General features: G+C 37.2%; 1 protein-coding gene across 4 annotated transcripts in view; it reads left to right on the plus strand.

Annotated features, from left to right (window-relative positions):
* Positions 1-21784, plus strand: part of SELENOF (selenoprotein F) — a 46646-nt gene that overhangs the window by 4596 nt on the left and 20266 nt on the right. For 2 of the 4 annotated variants that reach the window (XM_058439617.1, XM_032155454.2), the window contains exons 2-3: positions 2534-2701; positions 17141-17181. In XM_058439617.1, coding sequence (XP_058295600.1) covers positions 2534-2701; positions 17141-17181 — 209 coding nt within the window. The remainder of the gene's footprint in view (positions 1-2533; positions 2702-17140; positions 17182-21784) is intronic. The other 2 variants (XM_032155453.2, XM_032155455.2) reach the window with 1 other exon arrangement.

Raw genomic sequence — 21784 nt, forward strand, 5'->3', positions numbered from 1 at the left:
GGAATGCAGGGACCATTTTTATTTTATATTCCTTTCGTTGTGTCTCATATGTATTTGTTCATTTAAATCCCTTTGAAGTGTAAATGGCCCCAGTTCATTTGTGTTGTTGCTCCATGCCATCAAAGTCATCAGGGTATTTGCAATTTGTATAGAGCAGTGAAGAAGCCCAACATATGGCCACAAAAGCCTAACATAATTATCTGGCCCTTCACATAAAGTTTGCAGACCCTTAGTTTAGAAGATCAGTCAGTTGCAGTCAATCTGAAATTTCCCCTACCTGAAGCTATGGCTTTGTCCAATTTATTTATCCAACAGATATATGAAAACTGTCACAAGTGAGGGAAAGACAGAGAAACAACTTAATGCTTGCCCTCAGAAGAGTTCGTAGTATTGTTGAGGAGTCAGATTTACATAGTACAGTGTCACAAATGGTACTGTTTTACAGCTGTGCCCAACTTTCTTGAAGAAGAAAAGTACTATGGCTAATGATTGAGATCGATTTTTTTGGTCAGTGAAAGCTTCCTAAAAGACTAATACTCATTAGATTCTTGAAAATAAGTAGGCTGTTACAAGGTGAAGAAGTGGAAATAGAACCTTAAATATAGGGGAGACTGTGAGCAAAAGTGTGTTTGTGTAGGGCTTTTATACTTCAAGGTACTATAGGAATTCCTTATAGCAGGAGGAATTGAGGAAGTAATGAGAAGTAGCCTTGGCAGTGAGCATTTAAGCCACTGAGGCAGGAAAAGACTTAGCTTTTTAAGAGAATTATGAAAATATATTAATTGGTTGTGAGAATGGTGAAGAATATGGAGTGTAGGTCAGTAGGATGACTGATCTGGGCAACTAGCTTGTCAGAGAAATGGTGCCATTTTACTAAGATACTGAATACCTTAGGAAGAATAGATTTAAGAAAAATGTAAGTTTCACTGTTGCAGATTTTGAACTTGCAATGCATATTCAACACCTAAATGTGATGTTGAGTGGACTGTTGGCTTTGGAAGCCTGACATTCAAGAAAAATACTTGAGAGTTTTCAATAAATGCATATCTGAAGCCATGGATAAATATGCAGTAATAAATGGAAGGCATGTAAAGCTAAGAGAGAGCCAAAAACAGAACTGTGGGAAACAATAGCATTTAAGAGATGCATAGAAGAGAAAAGAAAAGGAGGACAGGCCCTTGGACGGGGTAGTTGAAGCAGAACAGTTTTGAATGCCTTTGCATTTGGTAATTTTGGGCAAATTTTGTGGAGTAGTAGGAGCAGAAACCAGGCTATATTAATGAGTTTGGGGAGTTAGGAAAAAATAAAGATAATAGAAACCAAGCTATAGTAACAATTCAGAAATGACAGAACGTGGGAAGAGCAGTTAGGACCATAGGGCTTAAATATACCTAAAGGTTGAAGTACTGATGAAATGAAGTATCTGTTAAGATAGAATCCAAAGAGCAAGTAGAGGGATTGGCCTTAGACAAGTGGAGGTATACCACATTCACTGATAGGCAAAAAAGAATGGATGAGGGAAGAGAATATTGTTGAAAGCCTACTTTTGTCAGCCATTCTGATTGATTAAATCATCTTTGATTAAATGTAATGATTTATGTAAAGTAACCATAGCAATCTGTTTTATGTAGGAAGTATTGCCCCTTACTTTATGAGTGAGGAAATTAAAGCTTGGGGAGGATAGTTTGCCCAGGGTCACACATCATGTAAGTGGTGGCACTATTACCTAAAACCAAAAGTTTGAATTGTGGTGTGCCCTTGCCTGCACCATCCCCTTTCCCATCCTTCTTCTGCTGGATGCGACTGTAGATAAACCCTACAGTTAATCTTACTCCATAGACCCATATGAACAGATGTTGAGTTCTTAAAATGAAACAAAAATTATTTTTTCTTATAAGAAAATTCCTTTTTAAAACAATAAATCTTTAAGAAAATATTTATGTAATAAACATCATGAACAATGACATATCATTTCTTGTTAATCCATATTTTAGCTAAGCCGAAAGATGATAGATGTTTAAGAAAAAAAGCTTGTGGGGAGGTGGGAGAAACCAGACTATTATGTAAGGTTACAGAGTTTAGAAAAGAATTTATTGCTGGGCGAGGTGGCTCATGCCTGTAATCCCAACACTTTGGGAGGCCAAGGTGGGCGGATCACAAGGTCAAGAGATCGAGACCATCCTGGCCAACATGGTGAAACCCCATCTCTATTAAAAATACAAAAATTAGTTGGGCATGGTGGTGTGCACCTGTAATCCCAGCTCCTAGGGTGGCTGAGGCAGGAGAATCGCTTGAACCCAGGAGGCGGAGGTTGCAGTGAGCCAAGATTGCACCACTGCCCTCCAGCCTGGTGACAGCGAGACTCCGTCTCAAAAAAAAATAAAATTAAAATTTAAAAGAATTTATCTCCAAATGAAACATTTCAGTGACTTGTCTTCAATGTGTTAGTTTTTGACAACCCCATGTTCTCTTTTTGGAAAGCTTTGTAATATAAATATGGAATTGTGTTTTATTTCCCATTTTTTATTTTCAGGTGTCTGCTTTTGGGGCAGAATTCTCATCAGAGGCATGCAGAGAGTTAGGCTTTTCTAGCAACTTGCTCTGCAGCTCTTGTGATCTTCTCGGACAGTTCAGCCTGCTTCAGCTGGATCCTGATTGCAGAGGATGCTGTCAGGAGGAAGCACAATTTGAAACCAAAAAGGTACTGTTTTCTAGTATATTCCTTCCATTGGATAGTTTAGTTGAGATAAGGTAAAATGTAAGTTGCTTAATCAATTTAAGTGTAAAGAAGCCTCTAGCTTTTACATGTTTTAGTAAAACTCAACTGATTTCTTGTCTGGCCTATTAGTTCAATCAAAGCAAATATGAAGGAAAAGTATGGTTGCATACCAGGATCCCATTCCACCATGATTTTCAAGCAAAGGGGAAGTAGAATCCCTATAACATGCTTTGATCCTATAGTTCTCCAGTCTTCCTAACTTCTGGCCAAATGAAGCCAAAAAATAATAGGTGCTTTTGTTCATTTATAGTAAGAACCCAGTGTTAGATGAAACTTGAAATGAAAGTAAAGCACATAATACCTGGCACTTAATTGTCTACAATAAATTATAACATTAAATCTGGTTAAAAAGAATATGGACTGTTAGTTTACACACCTATTGCCAGTAATTTGAGACACCTAACCTCACCATTAACATCTGAAAACAGAGCCAAGGATAGGTAGTTCAATCTCTCCAAGTAAACCTACTATGTTTTAAAACCTGCTGTTCAAACAAATTAATAGTGAACTTGCTCATCTTTTAAATATTTTCGTCAAAACTGTTAGATCTATTTAAATTATAAAGTAGACTGGAAAGATCATTTGTGTTATCCAGTTAAAACTAAATTGGTAAGATACCTGTGTTTGTGGTGAGAAAAAAATGTTAGCATATTTCTGTTGTTTCCTTCCAGTACTGTCTTTGACTTGTACATGCTGAATTCTGTTTGAAGTATTATGGTTTGTAAAGCTTTCAGACATAATGATGTGTTATTATTATTGGTAGTAAAGGTTTGTTTTTAACAGTAAGTACATTTTCGGAGTTCTAAAAGAAAAACAAGCAGGCAAGCTTTGAAATGTTAGTATTCAGCCAAAATTTAACCCTTGATTTCTCCGTATGTGAACCTGAAATTCCAAGTATCTCAAAAATGGCTTGCAAAGCCTTACATGTTTTTCACTTTACTGGTTCGCGTATACCAGTAAAACATTTTAATGTTTAGAAGATTTCTTTACATGTAAGTTAGTCTTTTTCTTGCATATAAATAAAATCTAAACAAGTTTTTAAAACTTGATTTTAAATAGATTTAAGACATACAACTTAACTAGTTTAGAAGACCTTTTGCCGCCCCTCTGTTCTTTTTGCTGAGGTATTCACATGGGACAAATTGCTGAATAAATCTGTATGAGCCATCCTCTCCTTATCTTTAAGCTGTTCTATGGGCTGTACTACTACTCAACCAACATTCTTTTTCACTGAGATACCAAACTCAGAAGGACTGAAGAACAAGGGGCGTTTTATAGTAAACAGTGTTTACCACACCCACCCCCTTGTGATTAGGGTAAATTGAGAGGTCTGCTATTTGGCAGCAGATCTGCTGAAACTGTAAACCAAATGCATGTAAAAGCTATTTTTACTTACTGCCTTTTCTTAGTAGTTCTTCATAATACCCCAGTTTTTTGGTATAATTTTAGTAGAACCAAACTTGCACCACACACTTTTAAAATTAATTATATTCCTATTCAGTTTTCATTATTAATGGATCTATATGTTGTATCTTGACACATTTCAGCAGTTGCAGCTCAGCAATAAAAGTAGATCTGCTAATTAACATATGCCCAGCAAATTACAAGCTGGAGTGATTATCGTATCTAAGTACAAGTAAGCCTGTCTTAATGCATCTTTTACACTGAATCCAGTGTTTTTAACTTTGCTCCTAGCCCCTAATCTCTAAGATGTACTTTTTATTAGCATTGACTAGCACTCTGCACAAAACTGCTGAATTTTTTTTTTTTTTTTTTTTTTAGTAAGACTAGTGAAACCAAAACATAGCAAAAAACACTTAAAAAATATTACCAGAAATATAAAAGTATGGCATGTTGGGCAATCCTCCCATTTAGATGCAAACCACATGCAAGTATAGAAATAGTGCTCGATTTAATCTGTGCAGTATTGTTCTCTGGATTTTGGTACATGATCATGGATAACACAATATATATAATATACTTTTCTGTGTCACTCAACTCTGGCTTAAGGCTTAATTTAAAATCACAGTTTAATTTAGTTGTCAATAAAAGTAAAAGTCTAATATGTAGACTAGTGCCTTACATTAAAAATACTTAAGTCTGGGTAATGTGGTGAAAGCCCATCTCTATAAAAAATAAAAAAATTAGCTAAGTGTGGTGGTTTACGCCTATAGTACCAGCTACTCAGGAGGCTGAGGTGGAAGGATAGCTTGAGCCTGGGAGGCAGAGGTTGCAGTGAGCTGAGGTCATGCCACTGCACTCCAGCCTGAGCAGCAGAGAGGGACCCTGTCTCAAAAAAGATACATATATTTAAACATGGCTCTGTGTGTGTGGAATCATTGTGAGTATAAATTCTTTAAAAAGTCAACTCGGGTGTGGTGGCTCACCCCTATAATCCCAGCACTTTGGGAGGCTGAGGCGGGCAGATCACAAGGTCAGGAGATCGAGACCATCCTGGCTAATACGGTGAAACCGTATCTCTACTAAAAATACAAAAAATTAGCTGGGTGTGGTGGCACACACCTGTAGTCCCAGCTACTCAGGAGGCTGAGGCAGGAGAATCGCTTGAACCTGTGAAGCAGAGGTTGCTGTGAGCCGAGATCGCACCACTGCACTCCAACCTGGGCGGCAGAGCAAGATTCTGTCTAAAAAAAAAAGAAGAAGAGAAAGTCAGAGTTTATATAGAGTGCTTTAGCTATTTGTATATAATAAAAAAAGTTACTAGGACATTCATTTTTGGTTCTTAATTAGTTGGATGCTTTATGTAGGTCTATCGAAGGATGAGACTCATTTTTAGTAATGGTCACTTTTTGAACAAACTGAATTTAGCCTTTGGTAGCCAGAAGCATAAAATTTTTGTTAGAAATTATTCCCAAAAAAGCAGAAAATGTCTTTGAAACCCCTTGTCATTCTGCTGATTGATATTCCACTATTTTTATTTGGTCTCCCTCCCTTCCAGTTTTGATCATAAAAGACCTACTCAGCATCTCAAATACAAGCTAGAATGAGATTTTTGATCAGTTATTTTACTACTGTTTTAAATAGCTTTGCTCATAACCCAGGTATAATTTACAGACATTATTGGTAAGGATGTTGACTTATTGTAAAAATCATAACTAATTTGTAGCTTGAAGAAAATGTGAACTAATGAAACAAAACGTACTTAAATTTTAGTACTGTTTTTATACAGTTAGTATTTACTAAGGAATATAAGTGACTTCAGCTTTATATGTTGAATCTTAAGATAGAAGGCTAAAGATACCCAGTCCAGTTGAGTATAACTCTTCCCATTGATCTTGTATATGAACTTCCTTGTCCACCTGTTTTAGCTGGTTTAAGGGAAGTAGTTAATCTCTTGACTCATAGACTCCACAGTTGAGCAGCAACCTGGGAGGAAGGAGCAGCTAAAAATCGGAGAGAGAGACTGACAGGCTCTTGCAGCCTCTTTTTTGCTTTTGCATATTCTTTCTCACTACTGACTGGCTTTCAAAAAATTTTTTTGACAAGCATTGTTGTTTGTCCTAGTTGGATCACTAACCACTTATTAGCTAGGGTTGTGGAATAACGCAAGAACCTGTTAGCTGCATAGTAGCTGTGTAGAATGGTGTATTGGAAAGCAGACAGATGAAGCAGTTCTCAGGTAAAGAGCAGAGCTAGGTACTAGGTAAGCAGTCCCCTAGATATTTTGTATCTTTATTTCTCAATTACTAGAGTAAACCACTTCTACTTTAGATGATTTAGAAGATTTAGCTCAGCTTCCCATCTTCTTAGACTTCTCCCCAACCTTGCACACCACCAGTATCACTCCCAGGTTATGTTAGCTACACTTTTCTATTCCCAAAGCACTTCGGGATACTTTGATTTATACTATATCTATTGTTTTGCTTTTCTTTCTCTCCCAAAAAATAATGCTCTTTGATTTTTTTCCACCCTCCCCCAAGACGGAGTTTCACTCTTGTTGCCCAGGCTGGAGTGCAGTGGTGCCATCTCGGCTCACTGCAACCTCCACCGTCTGGGTTCAAGAGATTCTCCTGCCTCAGCCTCCCACCCACCACCACGCACAGCTAATTTTTTGTATTTTTAGTAGAGACGGGGTTTCATCATGTTGGCCAGGCTGGTCTCAAACTCTTGACCTCAGGTGATCCACCCAACTCGGCCTTCCAAAGTGCTAGAATTACAGGCATGAACCACCGCGCCTGGCCTGCTCTTTGATTTTTTTAAATGTTTATGAATCTCCAGCCTTTAGCACACAGTATTTCATAAGTTCTTGCCCTTGAATAAGGCTGTTTTTACTAAGAACAAGTCGGAAAAGGTGATTTTTTTAAAAGCTATGTTGAAAATATACTTAACTTTATAGCTATTTGATAAATATCTTTTTCATATGTTTCACTTATATCCTGAAATATATTTTTAAAAACTGAAAGAATAAGGAAACTTGTCTCCATGTTGGCATTTAGCCATTGGTAACACTCTTTGGTTATAATTATCTAACTACAAATATAGATCTCCCATTTCTACATTTTACTTAGAAAGATGCCATAAGCATCCCAAATCTATCTAAAAAGACATAATGTTAATTATTTAGCACAACTTTTTAGTAATTCCAATTTGACCACTCACCTTAATAGGTATTTTTTCAAAGTGTACATGACCATCAGATTAAAATTGTTTCCTGGGATTTTCTTGGGATACATATAAATATTTTGTCTGTTAGAATTTTTGAACTATTCACTATTTTCTAAGATGTATAAGATTAAGTGTAGTATTTTAGTGGGTTAAATAAGTGGGTTATTTTTCTCATCTTTTTATAATCTTGCAAATTCTGTGAACTTGAACTTGCTTATGGCTGCTAGATGCTTTTTTTCATTATTTCCTTACTCAAGGTTCTTCATAATGATTTCAGCTGCTTTCAGATGTTATTTTAGAACTTTTTTTTCCCTAACTGTATCCGCCCCTCTCCCTCCTCCCCCTCTTTGTTTTGAGACAAAGTTTTGCTCTTGTTGCCCAGGCTGGAGTGCAGTGGCAGGATCTCAGCTCACTGCAACCTCCCAGGTTCAAGCAATTCTCCTGCAGGTTCAAGCAATTCTCCTGCCTCAGCCGCCCAAGCAGCTGGGATTCCAGGCGCCTGCCACCACACCCTGCTAGTTTTTGTATTTTTAGTAGAGACGGGCTTTCACCATGTTGGACAGGCTGGTCTCAAACTCCTGACCTCAGGTGTTCCACTCCCCTCGGCCTCCCAAAGTGCTGGGATTACAGGCGTGAGCCATCGCGACTGGCCTATATCCCCCTGTTTCTTTAGTTAGTACCTTTTCTTTTTTAGATCTTGGTTTCCCAAGGTCCTTGTAGTTTCTTTCTTCCTCCTTCAAAATATTTAGATTTAATTGGTTTTAGCATTTTTAGTCTTTAGCATTTTTAGTCTTTTGCATTTACACTTGCCTTATTTCTGAACTACTATTCTGAAGGTCAAGCTGGTACCAAACCAGGGCACCTCTGGAGATAAGAATTCACTTAGCTGAATTACTTATCTGTGTGAAATAATAAACAAATTACTGGCCGGGCGCGGTGGCTCACGCTTGTAATCCCAGCACTTTGGGAGGCCGAGGCAGGCAGATCACGAGGTCAGGAGATCGAGACCACGGTGAAACCCCATCTCTACTAAAAATACAAAAAAAAAATTAGCCAGGCGTGGTGGCGGGCGCCTGTAGTCCCAGCTACTTGGAGAGGCTGAGGCAGGAGAATGGCGTGAATCCGGGAGGCAGAGCTTGCAGTGAGCCGAGATTGCGCCACTGCACTCCAGCCTGGGCGACAGAGCGAGACTCCGTCTGTCTCAAAAAAATAAAATAAAATAAAGAAATAAAAAAATAAACAAATTATTTCAGCCTAATTTATTGTTCAGTTTTGATTAAAATACAAAGAAGCTTAGACTAGTGGTTAAGATAGACTATAGAACCAGACTGCCTAGCTTCAGATATTCTCTGCTACTCAGCGAGTGTTCTTGGACAAATTACCTGATTACTGTGTGTCTGTTTTTATAACTATAAATTGGGGATAATTATAGTTCCTGTCTCATAGGGTGATTATGAGGATTAAATAAGTTAATATGCATACACTGCTTAAAATTGTGTCTAGCATATAACAAGTAGTAGGTAAATACTTGCTGCAGGTGGTGATGACAGCAGCAGCAGTAATAGTAGTAGTAGTAATCTGGTTTGCTGATGATAAAAGCCAGAAAGAATAGAAAATTTGGAGAACTCAGAATAGCATGATAATAATTGCTATTGACAAAGTAAGGTAAAAGAAAGTAGCTATGAAATATAAACTATCAGATTTGCCAGTGATAAAATTTGGAGCAATATTTTCTGTTACTCCACTTTCGAGTTCCTGGATTAGTTGAATCAAGAGGAAATATCTTCTTACGGAATTAGTATGAAAATTTTTACTATTTATAACTACTTATATGAAACAAAATACAGAAATAAATTATGTCAAACACGATCAAATTTTTAAGTCCTTTCAGCTGACACATTTTAAAGAGGAAAATACTACAAATTTTCCACTTTATAAATGTGTGCTGTTTTGATCACTTGAAAATGTATGAAAGATTGCATTTGGAGGAAAAAAGGTTGTGCTAATAAAAAATGTCTCAAGACCAATGTTAAAGTGGAGCTTAATTTTGTTTTGTTTGTTTGTTTGTTGTTGTTGTTGTTTTAGAGATAGGGTCTCCCTCTGTCACCCAGGCTGGAATGTAGTGGTGCAGTCATAGCTCACAGCAGCCTCCAACTCCAGGGCTCAGGTGATGCTCCCGCCTCAGCCTCCCAGGTAGCTGGGATTATTGACATGCATCATCACCGCCAGCTAATTTTCTATTTTTATAGAGACAAGGTCTCACCATGTTGCCCAAATTAGTCTTGAACTACTGGCCTCAAGCTGTCCTCTCCCTGGGCCTCCCAAGTCACTGGGATTACAAGCATAAGCCAGCACACCCAGTTGTCAAGGTAGAGCTCAATTTTCTATGACAAACTTAGTCAGAAAATTGAAGGAGACGCATATTTTAAAGTCAGTTTAGAATAAAATATATTATTTATTGGTTGGTTTTTACTATTCAGATGGCAGATAGGAGGAAACCATGATATTTTTAAAATTAGAAGTAACATTATAGCAGAAAATAAATTGAGCTATATGTTTGTAATATAAAAATAATTACTTTATAAAAAACAAAGCAAGGTATCAAACGAATCACAATTATTTCAAATTTTTCTACTAATATTCTTCTCTTATTTATAGGTGTAACCTATCACCTAGTAACAGATTTCAAAGGCTTAAGAAAAATTGAGAAGAGAAAAGCTTAAAAGCAGTATTTAAAAAAAAAAAAACCTCCAGGTTGAGAAGAGATTTATCTGAGTTTTAGAACATCTTGGTCTCCTTCACAAAATACCAGTAGAAGCACAGGCTGCAGATCACCAAATCATGCCATTACTTTTTCTGACAAATAATTCAACAGATCAGGGATTTGATAAAAGCCTTTTGTTTTCACTTAAAGATCTACTTTTCAGATAATAGGAAAATAATAAAAATACTTATCTTCAATATTAATCTTACTGTACTAGAATTGAATAAGTGGACCTAAGCAGTGTATAACATAAATTTATGAATATAATTGGATGCCCTCCACTTCCCACTCCATTACCTAGTTGGAACTGGACTAATTTAAGTCACCTGCTTTATATAGTAGCATTATCTTTTTTTATGTGTATTACACTCTGCCTTGATATTTGCATGCGCTCCAACAGGCCAGAGACAGTACAGAAGTAATATTAATTAACATGTGTACCTCATTAGAAGTTTATCTCTTTCTCTCTTTTTATAAGAATTGTTGAGTTTAATTTTCTATTTATTTGTTTGTTTATTTATTTATTTATGAGACAGAGTCTTGCTCTGTTGCCAGGCTGGAGTACAGTGGTGCAATCTTGGCTCACTGCAACCTCCGCCTCCTGGGTTCAAGCAATTCCCCTGCCTCAGCCTCCTGAGTAGCTGGGACTACCGGTGCATGCCACCACGCCCGGCTGTTATTATTATTATTTTATTTTTTTATTTTTTGTATTTTAGTAGAGACAGGGTTTCACCGTGTTGGCCAGGATGGTCTCGATCTCCTGACTTCATGATCCACCCACCTCGGCCTCCCAAAGTGCTGGGATTACAGGCGTGAGCCACCATACCCTGGCGGAGAGTTTAATTTTCATCTCACTTCTTACTGGCTTTGTGATTGAGCTAGCAAATTACTCCAGGATCTTCAATTTTGTCGTAATTACATTGCCTTACATTAGTGTTTATTTTACACTGGTTATACGATAAGTGTTTTACCTACATTATTTAATCCTCACAACAACCCTATAATGTAAATACTTTTATCCCTATTTAATAGAAGAGGAAACTAGGGTATAATCTGCCTACCATTAGCTGGCGATTAGATGCCAAAACCTGGTTTTATCTCAGGTCTATTTGATTCTAGAGCCCCAGGTTTTTAAACCTCTGTGCTATTTTACCTTTTATTTTGAAAATGTTAATAGTAAGACCTGCTTCACAGAGTTACTTTAAAAAGTTGAATGAGTTCAATATAAAACACTGGGCTGGCTTTCTGAAAGCCCCCTTTGCCATTTGTACTTAACAATATTAATAATAGAATTTCATTACTAGTTTTTATTTAAAATTACCAAATCCTTATTTCTCAGTTTACCACAGACTTTAATGGCTCCTGTCACTTGATGTGTTTCAAGAATATGTTCCCAAATTGGGCTTTATTTAAGGCCCAGCCAGATAACATTTTATATAAATCATGTAATTTTTCTTAATTCAATAAAAGAGCATCAAAACATTTAGTTGTTTTCAATTTGCGTGGCTGTTGAGTAGCCAGTTGCAGTTACTCATAAGTCAGCTTAAACAGCATTATTCAAGACAGTGGCAACTTTTAAGCTTCAGGCTGTCAGAAAGAGAATGCTACGATGTGTAAAACACAGAAGGATGAAATGGAGGTTAAGCTAACTGTGCGTGAAATTGTAGTCACTAAAGAAATTTCACAGTTGCTTAAAATAGCTTCACTTTTGTCGTGTGTCTGTAAGCATCATTACGTGGACTGATATCTTCAAAGCAAAAATCTAAATGTCTTTAACATATTCTAATTATAATATAAAAGCATTATTCACAAAGAAGCTTTTTTTAAACATATGAATAATGTTTAGCAACAGTTCACATTCAATGTAAGAATCACTAAGACTCCTGAGTAGCAGAAATACTAAATAATAACATAGGCCGGGGGCGGTGGCTCAAGCCCGTAATCCCAGCACTTTGGGAGGTCGAGTGCAGGGGGGTGGATCATGCGGTCAGGAGATCAAGACCATCCTGGCTAACTTGGTGAAACCCCGTCGCTACTAAAAATACAAAAAAAATTAGCTGGGCATGGTGGCAGGCTCCGGTAATCTCAGCTACTCCAGAGGCTGAGGCAGGAGAATCGCTTGAACCTGGGAGGTGGAGGTTGCACTGAGCCGAGATCACGCCATTGCACTCCAGCCTGGGCAACAGAGTGAGACTTCATCTCAAGAAAAAAAAAACTAAATAATAAATGTTTACTTAATAATAACCACTAACATTCATTAAGTTGTTATCTGAAGGTGCCGTTCCAGCCACTTCAAATGAATTAATTTACAGAACCTCACAACAGCTCGGTAAATTCCATTATTATCTTTATTTCGTAGTTGAGTCTTAGGCATAGAGATCTTACCTACGATCATAGAGTGAATTAAGTCTCAATAAATGTTTCATGTATTTGTATAACAGAAGTTTAAAAGTTTATTTTATGAAGTTATTTAATTGAACCCAAAATATTATTTAAAATTTTTTATATCTGCTTTTAATATGAAATATAAATGCAGTCAGTTCTTTTACATAATTACAAATTAGGATCAGATTCTATCTAAACATTATAACTTTCTGCCACATTTGCAGACTGTAATGCTCAAAACGAAAATAAACCCTTAAAGTAATTCAGACTGCCTTACAACTGCATTTCCTAGACATACCCACCTCAGAATCAAAATAAACTTTCCATTTATACACTAAATATGTCTTCCTGGGATAAGATCAAAGAAAAATAAGACTCCTTGTCTTCAAGGAGTAGAAAAAATAGGCATGGAAGCCAGGCGCAGTGACTCACACCTGTAATCCCACCGCTTTGGGAGGCTGAGGTAGACGGATCACCTGAGGTCGGGAATTCGAGACCAGCCTGACCAATATGGAGAAACCCCATCTCTACTGAAAATACAAAATTAGCCAGGCGTGGTGGTGCATGCCTGTAATCTCAGCTACTTGAGAGGCTGAAGCAGGAGAATCGCTTGAACCCGGGAGGTGGAGGTTGCAGTGAGCCAAGATCTTGCCATTGCACTCCAGCCTGGGCAACAAGAATGAAACTCCATCTAAAAAAAAAAAAAAGAAAAGAAAAGAAAAAATAGGCATGGAAACTGGACTGCCAGAATACTGTTGATAGGATATTCTGTTTGTTGGATGAAAACGTAATATCTACTGTTACGAAGGTAACCACTAAAAGAATTAAAATAAATAAAAGTTGGAAGGAAAGGGGAACTACTAGAGCTCTTAAAGTTGGTATCTCATGAGCTGTAGATACAACCATATTAATCTTTATGGAAATGACCAACACAACTAAACACAGTTTAAATATTAATGCGTAGGCCAGGCATGATGGCTCACGCCTGTAATCCCAACACTTTGGACGATGAAGGCGAGAGGATCACTTGAGGCCAGGAGTTTGAGACCAACCTGGGCAAAATGGCAAGACTAAGACCTCCATCTCTACAAAAAAATTTAAAAAAATTAAAAAAAAAAAAAAGCTGGGTGTGATGACACACACCTGTGGTCCTAGCTATTTGGGAGGCTGAGGCTACTGGAGGATCACTTGAGCCTAGGAGGTTGAGGCTGCAGTGATCCATGGTCACACCACTTCACTCCAGCTTGGATAACAGAGTGAGCTCTGTCTCCAAATTAAAAAAAAAAAGTTATTAAGTGGAGGGTAGAAGGCAGAGGAAATGTTCACTTCTTATTTTATAACCCTTTTATACTGTTTTTTATTATGTCCACATGCATTGATTTTTTTAAAAGAATTCAATGAGATATGTGCTATAAACAAAACATGCATATATGCAATGAAAGCTCTTAAACAAAACATATATGTATGCAATGAAAGCTCTTAGAAGGAGGGCATAACCACTTGGCAGGTCAGGTAAATATCACCACTTGCTTACGTAGGAGTTAATGCTTATAGTAAGTAGGAAAGTGGTTGAGAGAAGGCCTTTTCTCTCGCAAACGGAAAAGTTAGTGGAAAGGCACGGAGGCATGAGAGTATGGCCGTCTAAGATAAATCAGATAGCTGGGTTATGATGAGGGAAGATGATGATTAGGTAAGCCGGGGCCAAATAATAGAGGGCCTTATATACCTTAATAAGAAATTGAACTTTATATATGCAGGGGACAAATTAAAGGATTATAAAGAGTAAACTGGTTTCGGATTTGTGTTTTAATAACTTTTGTTGGTGTGAACAATGGTGGATAAGGCAGAGGGGAATACTTATGCCAGAAAAATAATTTGCCTTTTGCCAGAGGCAAGATACAAGGGCTTAAACCAACACATTGGCTATGAAAATGAAAAAGGGACAGATTTAAAATCAATTTAGGCAATAAATTTATTTATTTGGATTTATTAGTCTGAATAGGAGAGAAAAGGGGTAAGTGGGGATGCTTCCCAGTGTTCTTATTTGAGAAACTGGTAACCCTAACACAGGAGAGAGACCAGCTAGTTACAAGATGGCCCATTAAGGCAATAATGGATGGGAGAAGGGGCAGCAACAGAATAACTTTTAATAAAGCATACCCCTTAGCTGTAAATAGTTTTTTGTTGTTATTGTTGTTTTGTTTGTTTGTTTGTTTTTGAGATGGAGTCTTGCTCTGTCACCCAGACTGGAATGCAGTGACGTGATCTCAGCTCACTACTACCTTCACCTCCTAGGTTCAAGTGATTCTCCTGTCTCAGCCTCCCAAGTGGCTGGGATTACAGGCATGTGCCACCACACCCAGCGGATTTTTGTATTTTTAGTAGAAACAGGGTTTTGCCATCTTGGCCAGGCTTGTCTTGAACTCTTGACCTCATGATCCACCCAGCTCTGCCTCCCAAAATGCTGGGATTACAGACGTGAGCCACCGCGCCCAGCCAATAGTTTTATTTTTGAAGAAAAAAGTTTTAATTTAAAAGGCCATGAATTTTATTTGGCTGCCATAATGAATTCTAAAATAGTATATTGACAGAGTAAAGCAAAAATTTTAAATGCGTGGAATGGCCTCGTTTCTTTTTTTTCTAGTTTTATATTGCTGCTCTTAAATTTTGTATAATATTGAAACTCTTGGATTATTATAGCTTTATTTTTGTATCTTTTTAAAGTTCAAATATATTAGGTTATTACTATCTATAGGGAGATACCATAATTTAATTTGTTTTAGTAGTTTTGTTTCTTATTGTTTTCAGATATTTATAATCTTTCTTAAAGATGATCATAACTGGCTGGGCACGCCTGTAATCCTAGCACTTTGGGAGGCCAAGGCGGGTGGATCACCTGAGGTCAGGATTTCAAGACTAGCCTGGTCAACATGGCAAAAATACAAAAATTAGCCGGGCGTGGTGGTGCACGCCTGTAATCCCAGCTACTTGGGAGGCTGAGGAAGGAGAATCGCTTGAACCTGGGAGGTGGAGGTCACAGTGAGCCAAGATTGCACCACTGCACTCTAGCTTGCGCGACGGGAGCGAGACTCCGTCTCAAAAAAAAAAGTTGATCATAACTGTTCTTTTTATGACAAATAGTGGTTGTTCAGTATTGGAGGGATAATAGCAGTGATGCAAAGAAATTATTTCTTCTGCCAGGGCACGGTGGCTCACACCTGTAATCCTAACACTTTGGGAGAACAAGCCAGGAAGATCACTTTGTCCAGGAGTTTGAGACCAACCTGGGCAACATAGCAAGACCCCATCTCTACAAAAAGTTTTAAAAAAAAAGATTTCTTCTGAAAGGCATCCTTGCCTCCATATATTATTAGGACCTTCGTTTTCAGTTTTCCATTTTCTAAAATACTTTTAGTATTACCAAGGGGCTAGTTGGTTTCATTTAAAAACACTTACTATGGTTTTCAAGCTTTGAGTCTATTTTGGTTTTGGTGTTTTTTTTTCTTTTTTTTGGGGGGATGGAGTCTCACTCTGTTGCCCAGGCTGGAGGAATGTAGTGGCATGATCTCAGCTCACTGCAATCTCTACCTCCTGGGTTCAAGCGATTCTCCCACCTCAGCCTGCCCAGTAGCTGGGATTACAGGCACCCACCATCGTGCCTGGCTAATTTTTGTATTTTTATGGAGACGGGGTTTCACCGTGTTGGGCAGGCTGGTCTGGAACTCCTGACCTCAGGTGACCCGCCCACCTCGGCTTCCCAAAGTTCTGGGATTACAAGTGTGAGCCACTGCGCCTGGCCGCTTTGAGTCATTTTTACCAATTCTTTGGATATTTGGATCTCAGAAAATATAGTGGCCACATTCTCATTTTCTCAAGTTACTTTTTTTTCATTATGTGATATTTCCTAAGTATTGGCAGAACTGAATGCATTGTTCCCAAATGATGACCCTGGATCATTCATACTTGTAGCTAAAGTATACATAGGGGTGGGGACTGGGGATGTATTTTTTTTTCCTATTGAGAGTCTCATCATTACAGTCTTACCCCTTGTTTTAGGTGTATATGTAAATTCTATAGATGTATGTAGAACTCCTGTTTGTCCTCACAGTATTGAAAGAAACCTAATCCTTTTTTCTCTCAGGTTGCATAGTTAGAATGGTCTGATCTAGAATGCATTCATGTCATTTTCATTTTTAGGTTTTTTTTTTTTTGTATATTTTCATTGAGCTTTTTAGTTCAACATTGCATCTTTATGGAAAGATTCCTCCAATGTATTCTTAGCATCTGTAGAGCCTAGTTTAAATTAAGGTAGATGTTACTTGCTTGTTTTATAACTTTTCTCCTCAGTTTCAAGACAGAAACTAAAGATACAAAAAGGAATAACACTTTAATGGTATAGTAAAATAAGTTTTAAACTTAGTGAGTTTCCTTAGGCATAAACTCATTGCTTTGTATTTTTTCAGAATTTAGTAAAAAGCACTCCAAGATGAATAGTAGTTTAATCTCAGATGTAGTATTGGAGAATTATATTTGCCAGCTTTGTTTATTAAAATTTTAACACTGATTTTTTTTCCCCTAATCCTCAGTATTCATCCTTTGTTTCTAAGCCAGAATGCCATCACTCAAAGTGAGTATGAAAGTGTCATTAATCAGAAAGTATGGGGAAGACTCGAAATGAACAACAAATTTAAAACACCAGTAGATCACAAACATGGTTTAGGTGATAATATTTTCCCTGAGAATTCGCTGACCAAATTTTGCTAAAAATAGTTTCTATATGATGTATTTTTCCGCTGTATGAAAGGAATAAAGTTGATTTTTTAAAATTATATTGGATACTATTAGTGTTTGGAAAAGTGACTCATTTATATTTGAGTGTATCATAATTGATTTTTCATTGGAATATCTAAATAATACAGTGCTCAGCTGTTATCATACTATAGCCATGCTTCCTTATTTTAAAATCCCTTTATTTTAAGGACAAACCTTCAGTAGACCTATAAAATACAGTTACTCCTCAGATACGAATTCTCTTCAGCAGTAAAAATTTTTGCTTTTGTTCACCTAACAGCATTTTCTTCATATTGCTACATAGCATTCACAATTATTATGCTAATGGTTATATTAACTTGGTTTGAAAAACTTCTTTTAATTAAACAAAACTAGCACTTTAGGAGGATAAAAACCAAGTTTAATTACAGTTTTTAAAATATCTTAGCTTTTTTTCTGTTGGTACTGTGGAATTGCTTTAATACTAACCTTTTGATTTTAAATAAAATAGAGAGTTTCCAAAATGAGAATCTATGGCTACAAGCAGTACCTCATAAGGAAAGGAAAAAAAAAGTACTGTAACATTTGTCTTGGTTCAATGTTTATGGTTAACCTTTTCAGATTAATGCAGTTAATCTGTTGAACAAAAAGCCTACTGTTTTACCATTTTGCAATTTTTGCCCTATTGATTAATGCAGTTAATCTGTTGAACAAAAAGCCTACTGTTTTACCATTTTGCAATTTTTGCCCTATTGATATAACATAGTATAAGGCAGTATTCCTCATCCCTGCCTGCCCATTACAATCATTTGGGGAGCTTTAAAGTACTAATAGTAGTAATTAAAAATACTGATGCATGGATCTCACCCCTAGATATCCTAATTTAGTTTATCTGGGGTAGGTTTTAGGGATCAGTAATTTTCAGAATATTTCCAGGTGATTGTAGTGTACTGTCAGGGTTGAGAACTCTGCTCTAAGATAGTTTGAATTTGAAAGCTTGAGAAAATTTGGAGTGGCCATTTTCATTACAGACGAACAATGAGTGATATCCCTGAATAGTCCCTGAACTGAAAATTCTATTAAGTAGACATGAAAATGGCTTCACGTGCACAACTTGAACTTAACCAATACTGTGGAAGTATTAATGTTATAATAAAAGATGTTATATATTGAGCATCTAAAAGATCCAGGCTTTTCGCTTTTTTTGGTGACTTCTTATAGCAGCTCTGGAAGGTGGGTAAATAACCCTTTCGTTCAGACAGTAAACTGAAGCTCAGTGAATGACTTACCCAAGGGGGCATACTGCTTGTAAGTGGCAGAGCCAGAACTGGACCACATACATGTTTGATTTTACAACTTGGACTCTTTTCACTATACCATGCCATGTGAAAATTTGATATTTAGTTTGACTCAAATAATTAGTTTATCAAGGTTTTCTTAAGGTCATGTTTCTTTAGAGCTGTGGTTATTGTTACCAACAAAAATACTTTAAGTGCTTCGTATTGGAAAGTGGTAGAGTATTTCTGACTTGGACAGGTCTATAAATGTGTAGTGGTGCTGGTGGTGGTGGTAGTGGTATGATGATGGCACAAGAGTTAACAAATACTGCACTTTTAAAAAAATTCAGAGGCCGGGCGCGGTGGCTCACGCCTGTAATCCCAGCACTTTGGGAGGCCGAGGCGGGCAGATCACGAGGTCAGGAGATCGAGACCATCCTGGCTAACACGGTGAAACCCCGTCTCTACTAAAAAAAATACAAAAAATTAGCCGGGCGCAGTGGCGGGCACCTGTAATCCCAGCTACTCGGGAGGCTGAGGCAGGAAAATGGCGTGAACCCGGGAGGCAGAGCTTGCAGTGAGCCGAGATAGCGCCACTGCACTCCAGCCTGGGCAAAAGAGCGAGATTCTGTCTCAAAAAAAAAAAAAAAATTCAGAAAATGTATGTAATTCACAAATGTCACCTTTGTTCAGTGTTATAAATGAACTTATTTTGGAATCTAGCTGTCTGGTGAGAAACAGCATAGACCAGCTTTTTGAACATTTTTGTGGCAACTAGTTGGACCTTAATTATAACAAAGATAGCTACAAAAATAGCGTGGCCTTTTTCTACATGTGAAACCTCACTTTAAGCCCTTACTAATCTCAGTACAGGTTGAGTAGTTCTTATCTGGAATTATTGGGACTAGAAGTGTTTTGGATTTCAGATTGTTTTCAGATTTGGGATGCTTAACCTGTAGTACCTGTAGTACTTAAAATATTTAAACTGGGAAAACATCAGCTAACTACAAAGCTGGAATTTATCCAAAGACTAATGAATAAAAATCACTTTTTAAAATGGGAAATTAGCATATTTTAAAATCCTGTTACAACTAAGGCACGTTAGTGATAGAGCTGAGGTAGTTAGATATTTCTACTTCCCCCACCCAGAGAACCATATCAGAAGTTTAGGAAAATCTGACGGTCATAAGTTACATGGAAATAGAGACTCCAAAGGGAAGAGATGCAGTTTGTGTATCGTTCTCATATTTTCCTAATGATTTCTTATGTTTCCCTAGTCCTAATACAATAATGGCCTAGAGTTAGGTTGTCTGTACAAGTAAGACTCCTCTAATTCATATTTTTAAAAAGGGCTACCAACTTGCTGTTAGAAGTTATATAACTTTCTTCTTTGATTTTTCTCTTGTGATGGTATTTTTCCCTAAATGTTTGAAGATTAAAAATTTTGTATGCTAGTCACTTTAAAAAGTAAAAATACTGAGGTTGGAACTTGGTTAAATCAAGGAATTAACTTTATTTGTCATTTCTTCATGCACTAGAGAATTTCCACTATTTATAAGTAGCATATATTTCATTGTGTGTGAATTTGTATGTAGTGCCAAAGATACTTAGGATTATATGGCATTTTAAATTTACTACAATCTGTAATTAAATTATTTATTCACCATGAAAAACAAATACTTTCCAATGAACACCACAAATCATAGATATATATGTGTGTGTGCGTGTATATATGTGTGTGTGTATATATATGTGTGTGTGTGTGTGTGTGTGTGTATATATATGTGCGCCAGCTAACAACACAGATTAATGCTTTTAGAGTTTGACTTTTAATAATGTTCTGCAACTTTGAGTTCCATCCATTTTCTTTTGTTTACCCTGGAGTGGAACTACTCTACAAACTTTGTCAAAGGAACTTGAAATATTTTTGAAGTTTTGTCATGAAAAAAGAGGCATTTAATTTTGTTATATGAATAATTCTCTCCCTTCAGCACACCTATATTGAGAAGCTTTGTGTCCGATTCTGGGGGAAATTAAGACATTTCCTGTCTACTGTCAAGTTATAGGCTATTTGATGCACATTATGATGAGAACAAAGTTCTATGAAAGTTTACTAGGAAAATCCTTACCTGAGACGAGGAAATCAACAAAAGTTTTTTTGAAAAAGGTCACATCTGAGCTGCTTGCTCATTAAAGGATATGTTTCTAATATTTTGGTTATTCAGTTGATATTTTGTGGTGCAGGGACAAGCTTCCCATGAGTGGGTTATGGGTGTGCTAAGATACTGAGTCCTTGAGCCCTTGAGACAACCAAGTGGGGCCTGAGGTAAGCAGGGCTCCCAGGCTAGTCTTAAAAGCTGCTTCATCCTTTTACTGCAGTGCTTCGTACAATCATTATCATTTCCCACATGTATCATGATATAAAGAAACAGTGGTGTAGAGAAATATTGTTAGGTAAGGTAGTGGAGTCTCCACCAAGAGTTTCTAAAGGATTATAAACAAAAGATAAATCTAACAACCAAATCTAAATATGGCCTTATATGCTTTTAATTTTAGTAAAATGTACATAAAATTCACTATTTTAACCATTTTTAAGTGTACAGTGCTATGGCATTAAGTACATTCACATTGTTGTACAACCGTGTTAACCATCTTTCTCCAGAGTCTTCCCAAACTGAAACTTATACCCATGAAACAATAACTCCCTATTCCTTGCCCCCACTGACAACTACCATTCTACTTTCTATATCTGAATTTTTGACTACTCTAGTTACCTCATTTAAACATTTGTCCTTTTGTGACTGCCTTATTTCACTTAGCAAGATGTCATTAATGTTGTAATAAGATTCGTTTATGTTGTAATATGTGTCCGAATTTTTTTTTTTTTTTTTTTTTGAGAGAAGTCTCGCTCTTGTCCCCCAGGTTTGAGTGCAGTGGCTTTATCTCAGCCCACTGCAACCTCCGCCTCCTGGGTTCAAACGATTCTCCTGCCTCTGCCTCCCAAGTAGCTGGGATTGAGGCACCTCCCACCACATCCAGCTAATTTTTGTATTTTTTAGTAGACATGGGGTTTCACCATGTTGGCCAGGCTGGTCTCAAACTCCTGACCTCAGATGATCCTCCCACCTCGGCCTCCCAAAGTGCTGGAATTACAGGTGTGAGCCACTGCACCCGGTCAGAATG

The sequence above is a fragment of the Hylobates moloch genome, unplaced genomic scaffold (genome assembly GCF_009828535.3).
Source record: "Hylobates moloch isolate HMO894 unplaced genomic scaffold, HMol_V3 SCAFFOLD_5, whole genome shotgun sequence".
NCBI lineage: Eukaryota > Metazoa > Chordata > Mammalia > Primates > Hylobatidae > Hylobates > Hylobates moloch.